General features: G+C 58.6%; 1 protein-coding gene across 1 annotated transcript; it reads right to left on the bottom strand.

Annotated features, from left to right (window-relative positions):
* Nucleotides 1-329: 329 nt before the first annotated feature.
* LOC119140799 (retinal homeobox protein Rx2-like) lies at nucleotides 330-2,849 on the bottom strand. Its single transcript, XM_037372406.1, has 3 exons — nucleotides 2,134-2,849; nucleotides 1,789-2,018; nucleotides 330-1,174 (listed from the first exon to the last, which is right to left on the bottom strand). The coding sequence occupies exons 1-3, from the start codon at nucleotides 2,408-2,410 to the stop codon at nucleotides 722-724; spliced, it is 960 nt and encodes a 319-aa protein (XP_037228303.1). The 5' UTR covers nucleotides 2,411-2,849; the 3' UTR covers nucleotides 330-721.
* Nucleotides 2,850-8,158: the final 5,309 nt, after the last annotated feature.

The raw sequence follows: 8,158 nt of genomic DNA, 5'->3' as shown, positions 1-8,158 counted from the left end.
CAACCCCAGCCTGCTGGGGTGGGGGTGGACAAAGCCCACCAAAACGCAGGGCTGCCCCAGTAGGGCAGCTGTGGGAGTGTTGCGCCCGGCCCGTGGGCTACCAGAGCCCTGGCCCCTCCTTGTCGAGCAGGCAGCCAGAGCCAGGTGCGCTCCCCACCACGGGTCTGCAGGCCCCAGCACTCACAGCCAGTGGGGCAGGGTCCTGCTGCCACAGCAGGAGGGAGGAGGGCCCACCGCCTGGCCTGTCCCACCCCTCTGTGCGTCACAGGCAGCGGAGGGTCTGGCCCAAGCAGCCTGTTCAGGTGCAGAATCACAATGTGCAGCCCTCATGCAGGTCATGCCATTTAATGGTGCAAAAGCAGAAAACCCTCCCTTGGTAACGCAGGCCTCGGTTCCCAGCCACCTTACTTACACAGCTCTTCACCCTACTGCAGCTTTTATTGCAACTAAAGCGTCCAGCCAAGGAGGGAGAGCAAAAGAGACTTTTTTTTTTTTTTTTCCTAAGCTATGATCAGGCCCCTAACTCTGCAGGGCACTTGGAAAAGGGAAGTAAAAGGACCACAAAATACAAAGCAAGTCAAGGTGTGGGGGAAAGGCTGGCGCAAAGGACAGCCCTCCCTTGCCTGGCTGTCTGGAGGAGCCAGAACGGGTCAGGGGCATCCCTTGGCTGTCCCAGGACCGGTCTTCCCCGTGGGCTTGTCCCAGGCGCTGAAGAGGGAGTTCAGATTGTCTGCCAGGGTTTGCCGATGGACTGGATGTGCTCCTTGGCCTTCAGCCGTAAGGCGGCAATGCTGGTGTTGCGCGGGTCTGCCTCGTCCAAGGGGAACTTGTCCACAAAGGTGGCCCCACACTGGTAAGGCGGCGGTGGCCCCATTGCCCCCAGAGGCTGCAGCGCATGGGTCACGGCCGGAGAGTTCAGGAAGGGTGGTGGTGTGTAGCTGCCAGGCAGGCTCTGCGGTGAGGCCACAAAGCCGGGCAGGGTCTGCAGGGCCGTGCTGCTGGCCACAGGTGGGCTGAGCCACGTCTCAAGGGGCAGGTTGCTGCTGAGAGGACCCATGGGTGTCGCCTGGGGGGAGCAGTTGAAGGAGAGAATAGGCGAGTCCTGCAGCTTCATGGAGGTCACCTCCAGCTTCTCCTGCCGCCTCCACTTGGCCCGTCTGTTCTGAAACCACACCTGCAAGCACAGCCACATCAGCCAGGCCACGGGGCTGTCCCTGCCGAGGCAGAGGCTCTCCCCAGGGTGCAGCAGCACGCAACGGAGTGAGGGAAACGCAAAGGAGCTGCAGGCGCCACCGTGCTGAGCTAGGGCAGCAGGAGGTCCTGCCGCGTTCCCCCACGGCCCGGCAGCCCTGCGCTCGGCAGGGAGCAGCGTTGCGGGAAAGCAGCCCGGCGACAGCCCCGCCGCAGAGCCGGCTCGGCTGCCCACAAGCCACCTGCTGGCCTACCGCTAGCTGCTGCCCCGCTGCACCGCGGCTTCGGCTGCCCAGGCCGGGCCGCGCCAGGCAAAGGGCAGCGGCGGGCCGGGCGGAGGCCCGACCCCGCGGCCGCCGAACGGAAAACGAGCCCGGGCTCCCCCTCTCCCGCCGGCCGCCGCGAAGGACGGCGCCATCTCCAGAAGCGGCCGGCGGCGCTGGTGCCGGGCCGGGTACCGGGCCCGCGGGCCGGCGCCGCTCCGACCGCCGGGGCTGCGGGTCCACGCCGGGCCGGGGGCTCCCGGCGCCGGAAACCCGGCGCCGCGCCGGGCTGTGCGGGGGTTCCCGGCGCCGGTGGGGCGGGGGCGGGCGTTACCTGAACGCGGACCTCGGGGAGGTTGACCTTCATGGCGAGCTCCTCGCGGCTGTACACGTCGGGGTAGTGGGACTTCTCGAAGGCGCGCTCCAGCTCGTGGAGCTGGTACGTGGTGAAGGTGGTGCGGTTCCGTCGGTGCTTCTTCTTGGGCTGCTCCTTGTCCGACGGCTTCCCCTCGCCGCTGCTGCCGGCGGGTAGCTCGGGGCTGGCACTGCCGGGGCAGTACGGCTCTGCGAAGGAAAGAAGGGCGGGTCACGGGGATCGCGATCTCCCCGCCGGGCCCGCCGAGGGAGCGGAGGAGAGGCGCCCGCCCACCCCCCGGCGCATCTCGCCCGCCGCGCTCACCTTGGAAGCGCTCGGTGCGGCCCTGGGGCTCGATCGGCGGCGGCTCGACGGGCATCTTGGGCAGGCAGTGTCGGGGACCCCGCCTGTCCGCCTCCTTGGCGCTGCCGGCGCTGCCGTCGGGGGGGAAGGGGCCCAGCAGGCCGTCCTCCTTGGTGAACCCCAGGATGGCCTCGATGCTGTGCAGCCTCGACGGGTTCCCCCCGGGGCTCCGCGCCGCCTGCGCGGACAGCGAGAAGGCGCCCTCGGCCATGGCGAGCGGGGCGCCGGGCGGGTGCATGGGGCGGCCGGCCCCGGCGCGGCGTTGCGGTCCTCGTCCGGCCCCGGGGCGGCGCGGGCAGCTCTGGCACGGCACCGCCCGGCGGGCTGGCCTCCTTGGGGCGGGGTAGGAGTGCCGGGGGGCGGTGGGCGACGGGGAAGGCGAGGCCCCCTCGCCGCTCCGGCACGGCGGGGGAGGCTGGGAATCCCCAGGGCCCCGCCGGCAGCGCCCGCCACCGCCCCCCGCCCCGCGCCGGCCGCCCCGCCCCGCCGGCCCCGGCCCCAGACGGCGCCGGGCGATGCCATCCGGGGCCCTCGAGGCGGGGCGGGCCGGCCCCCGCTGCTGCCGGGGGCTGGCCCAGGCCGGGCGCCCCGCCGAGTCCCGCAATTGGAGCCCCGGGGCCAGGGCCAGGCCGAGCGCCGTCGGAAACCGCCGTGGGGCCGGCGGCCGCGGGGTGCGGGGGAGCGGGCCGGCCCGGCGGGGGCCGCGGGCCGGGGCCGCGCCGGACGGGCCCGGGAGCGGGGGCTCCGCGGAGGGGGGGGGGCCTGGTCGGCAAGCCAGCGGGTGTCCGGGGCAGTGCCCGGGGCCGTGCTGCGGGATCTCCGCGCCTCCCCGAACCGCCTTCCCTCTGCAGCCCCAGCCGTCGGCCGGCCCTGGCGTTCTTCAGGTGCCGGTGACACAGGTGATCTCTCCAGAGGTGACAGCCAGGAGGGTGCCGCGGCGCCGCGCGGTGTGACGTGCGGAGGGTGAAGAGCAGCGGGGGTAACAGCGCCGGGGCCGTGGTCCCCGGCCGGGCCAGGTGCCCTGCGTCTGGCTGCCCTCGGGGCCGGACCTGCGGCCCGGGGGGCGGCCGGGCTCTGCAGAGCTCTGCGGGAGGGGCTCAGCCTCTCGACCCTCGCAAGTCCGGGGAAGGCGCTGGACATGGTTTCTGAGGAAATTGCCCAAGGTGTTGCTATAGGACAGGCCCCGGGAGAAGCGCTGGCCCCGGAACACGATCCTCCACGGGGCGAGCGGGGCTGGGCGGCCAGAGGCAGGGCCAAGCCCCGGGGGGAGCTGCGGGATGCTGCGGAAGGGCAGGCAGCCCCCACCTTGCTGGGGGCTTGGCTTGGTGGAGGGCACGGGCTGGACGCAGTACTGGCCAGGCAACGGCATTGTGTCCTCTGCCTCCAACTTACTCCTTCCCTGCATCAGTATTTTTCCAGCTTTTCTCTTTCCGTCACTTAGTCCCTTTTTATGCTAGCACTTGCCAGTTCCTCTGAGGCACCAGCCATCCTTCGTCCCAGCTGCCGTGGTGAGCACAGTAACATCCAGAGTGGTTTTCAGCCTGCACTAAGCTTTGAAGATGCTTCCGTGTCAAGCCTGTGGAGTCTGTATGTGAATGAAAAACAGCACTGCTGCTGCTTCTTCCAGATATATTAGCTACTCTAATAAAAGGTACGACCTCACCCTCAACAAATCTTCATTTTTGCTACCCCCCCCACCCCACCCCAACAGGAGATATTTTGTGTAGATTTGAATCGCTTCAAAACAAAGATTGGCAGTGCTTGCCCCTGCCAGTGCCTGCACCTTTATAAAGTTTATGGCCTGATGTCCGAAAGTTAATCCCCTGTAGAAGCGCTCAGTTTTTCCTAGCTCCAGGTGAGGTTTGCTTTCACTGACTGCTTTCGGACAGGAGGCAGGGGAGCGGGTTGGGGCCTAAAGAACTCAGCCATCCATTGGCAAAGGGGGAAGAGGCCGACAGGAGAGACAAGAAGAGGTTAGCGTGGCTTTTGTGCACAATATGAAAAGCAAGTCAATACCATTGTAGGGGCATTGGAGGGTACTCAAAGCAGTCAGCCAGGGGCCATTGTGTTCCTTTAATCTACATGTGTATTTCCCAAGAACTCTATTAGTGAAGATGAATGAACTGTGCAATGTCCCTAATTTCTTCTAATTTGGAGCTGGGGTTTTACAGCACTCACAACCAGCACAAAACATGCCTGTCCCTCCAGAAGCCCTGGGCAAACTTGGGAATTGTTTCTGCTTGTTGTGGCCAAAAAAATGATAGCAAGGTGAGACACAGGAGCAACAACCCTTTAGCCAGCCTCTGGTCTGGCAGTAGTGCTGTAAAGGACATTGGGTCCTGGCACAGATGCTGCTTTTAGGGCACCTGTCAAAATTTTCAAATGCAGGGACAAGACTCAGATTTTTTGCTGTTATAATCACAATGCAAATGTACGGCAAAAAAACTTCCAGCCCCAAAGCCAGGTACATAACCCACAAAGTACATGAGGCACACCTTCCTCCCGAACAGAGAAGAACCCTCTTTCTTCGGCAGTAGATTATTACAGTTGTATTTGCTGTACAAAACTGCATCTACCACTATAGCACCCTTCTTGCAGGGGAATGGAGTTGTACAAAGAGGAAGCGACTTCCTTGGTCACAATCTGCAAAAATCTGAAAAAAGCCTACAATCCTGTCGTGGAACAGAGAGCAGCTCTGACTCTTCTGGCTCCAGATGTCTCTTTTTCTCTCTTCCCATGTTTCAGGCACAGACTGTGATGCCCTGACACACACATGAGGCATCGCGCTGCTTTGGGGGGGGGGAGGAAGGCTTAACGGTTCCTCTGATAATTGAGAGACTAACACAGAGGGTTTAGGATGGCAAAGAAAGGTAACTGTCTGAACATTTCCCTTTGAGTCTAACGTATTGGCTGTTGGCTAAATCCCTCGCTGCCACAGAGACCCTGGGATGTGTGTCATACTAGTATGTAGTCTCAAAAATTGATACTGTGGTATATCACAGCTTTGCAAAGACCATTTACCTTTGGAAATTTGCAGGGGCAATCAGGATCAATATTCAGTATGGGATGAAAAAAGTGGGATTTCTTACCTGCCTTTCCAAAAGCTAGCCCCTCTTCCAGCACCTTTTTTAGGTTTTTTTGCAATGTATTATTAGAACAATCACTGCTGAACTTACGTTTGGAAGGTAGCAAAAATTCTCAAGATTGACAATCTCTAAAGCACAGCTGTGTGCTATAACCTCCTTCCTGTGCATGCCCTGTGAAGACTACATGGGAATAGTTTTGATCCTGTTGGTGCTGTTGAGACATACGTATGGGATGTGGCTTTACACAATGAAATCAGCAGCATAAAATGCCACAGATTCTTGCTTCCTTTCCTCCTGTCTTTTCTTTATGTCAAGCTGAAATAATTACTGCCTTGCAGAGCAGACATTTGAAGCTGAAGTCACTCTGCAGGTGGGACGTTGCTCTCCAGAGCAGTGATGTGCAGCAGGGAGTGCCTCACAGAAAGATAAACAGGACTTTCAAGGTCAGACGGCAAATCGAAGGGGTCGGGGGGTGGGGTCGGGGTGGGGAGTGCGTCAAGGGGAAGGGGGAGTACTCACTCAGCAGGAACCTGTACCATGCTGCAGTTTGCATGCTCTGTATCATCCAACAGATGTTGTCAAAACCAGGAAAAACTGGCTTTGCTTTTTTTTCTCCCAAGAAGTTCTTAAGCATGCAGTTTAAGAACTCTGAAAGCTTCATGTATGAGGAAGCTGCTGCTGTACCTTGACAGTCACCTCCTGCTTTTTTTCTGGTGAGATTTTTCTTTATCCACCCCTTGGAGAGCAGTTGTGTTTTCTCCATCACTTACAGGGTGCTCTGTGGCATGCAGGAATCACAGAGAAAGCACTGAGCAGCCCCCGGTGCAGTGCAGTGCCTGAGCCGCCGTGGAGCTGGGGTGCTGTGAGTGTGGGACCAGCTGTGGGTGCTCTGGGAGCAGGGCGGCATGGGCCTGGTGCGTGGACTCTGACAGTTAGGCTCACCGCGCTCAGCCATTCCCCCTGAGGGAGGGAGTGGAGATTCATGCTATAAGGCTATATTAATGCAATCCTTCTTTACTTGTTTTCCAATTAGCTTAATTGAATTCAGATTGCTTAAAAGTGGGCACTAGAGACATTTATCTTGATGGGATGATGGCCTTGAGCTCCAGCGATCCTATTAACTGTAAGAACCCAAATCCCAGGTAGGGTCTGTGCAGCAGTAGCTCCCATGTGACCTAATGCCTTAATCTGCTCCTCTTCCGTGCAGCGCGCACACACATATACAGGCACATACACGTACGTGCACACATGTGCATATATGTACATGTGCATTTGTGCACACCTGCACGCAAGTGCATCCCCACGCACAGAGCCCAGCACACATGCACACGCATGCAAGTGTCTGCCCCTTAAGATTTCAGCGGCCTTAGGCAGAAGGCTGTTTAGTGCAAGACACTGGAGAAACACTTTCCTCTCTCTTAAGAGCTGGACTGGAGTCAGTGCACTGCCTGCCAGCCTGGCCCACTCTGCTCCAGACTTCCCCATGGTCTGTCCCCCGGGCTAAGCATCTAGAGAACTGCATGCCTGGTGACATGTGGCTCCACCACCTCCTATCAGCATGCCTCCCCAGGCCTGCAGCTGCAGTCTGAGGACAGGGACAGGCAGGGCTGCGGGGCTGCACCTTGCTGGTGCTGGCAGGGAGCAGGGCAGCCACCTCCAGTGGGGTGAGAATCAGACTCCTGCTAAGGGCAGCTGTGTCCTGGCAATCACAGCACCCTGTGCAGGGGGCTCTTAGGGGCGTTTGGGGCAACAGTTCTGCCCCCCCCCCCCCCCCCCAGCACGGGGCCAGGACCCACTTTGCCCCATCACTCCTGTGCACAGCCTGATGATAGCCACAAGGCAGATGCAAGCCCTAGCCGCAGCATGCCAAGGAAACTGTATGCAAGCTCAGGGCAGAAACCAGCTCCTCGTGCAAAGTAGCCCAGCTCTGCCACTCCAGACCGAGAGCTTTTAAGTCTCTGGCTCTAAAAATGGTGCCTAGGGCAGCCTGCTCCCCTCCCAGCAGCAGACCAGCATGGCTGTGGCCAGTGCCAGGGCTGGGGAGCATCCCACACTGTGGATGGGGAGGGCCCCCGTCCCGCACCAGCTTGCAGCCACCTCCCAGCCCCGCTCACCTCTGCCAGCTCTGACATGTTTTTGGAATCTCATTAATCGCTTGTTTGGTGATTCTGACTGTACTTTCTTCTCTGACCCTTTAAACCATGAAAATGCTGATCCTATATGTGCTGATGAATTTAATTAGCTCCTTTAAACCACCAGATGCTTTCAATAAGATTTTCAGGATGTCCCAGGCACATTTTAATTCAAAGGTCAAAAGCCTGAGGCTTGTTTACTTTTGTGTTTTATAGGTAAGACAATGCAGTCTGTAAAGTAACAGAACAGTACAGAGACACCTACAAATATTTATACAAATACAGAGGGAAACTGATTGATTCCCACAAGTCAAAGGCCACTTGAACTGAGCTGGCAACTATTTTAATTACTTTATATAAAGACCACCTAAAAGAGCCCGCTTGTCTTTCTACACAGATAATGAAATTCTCTGGTGACATGAGAGAAGGATCCCAAGAGACAGAAATAGGATCAGAAGTCTCTTGGTTTTAGGCAGTGTTTGAGTCAGTGTTAGTATTTGCTAGCTCTGATGCTTGATGAATGTGCTGAAGATAGGTCTTCTCTAAAGAAATGACCTATTACAACGGGAGAGTGGCTGACATCCTTTTCTGAGTGGAGGAGGGCATCCTCTGGGAAAAACAAGGAAGGTAAACTTGACAACTTGTATGATTCTTAAGCAAGAAAGAAGTAAGCGAGAAGAAAAGGCCTGTTTTCTTGGGACTACAACAGGGAAAATATTTGATACTTTTTCAAATGACTCTATGCCACTTATATTTGAATAGCAATTG

The sequence above is a fragment of the Falco rusticolus genome, chromosome W (genome assembly GCF_015220075.1).
Source record: "Falco rusticolus isolate bFalRus1 chromosome W, bFalRus1.pri, whole genome shotgun sequence".
NCBI lineage: Eukaryota > Metazoa > Chordata > Aves > Falconiformes > Falconidae > Falco > Falco rusticolus.
The sequence above is the reverse complement of the archived record's forward strand: the minus strand, read 5'-3'. Positions and strand labels throughout refer to the sequence as shown.

What these genes read in the sequence shown, in the direction of transcription:
- LOC119140799 (XM_037372406.1), bottom strand. Translation starts at nt 2,410, where the DNA reads ATGCACCCGCCCGGCGCCCCGCTCGCCATGGCCGAGGGCGCCTTCTCG. An exon ending in CCGCACCGAGCGCTTCCAAG is followed by an intron (nt 2,019 to 2,133) that starts GTGAGCGCGGCG and finishes TTTCCTTCGCAG; the next exon opens with AGCCGTACTGCCCCGGCAGT. An exon ending in TCCCCGAGGTCCGCGTTCAG is followed by an intron (nt 1,175 to 1,788) that starts GTAACGCCCGCC and finishes CTGTGCTTGCAG; the next exon opens with GTGTGGTTTCAGAACAGACG.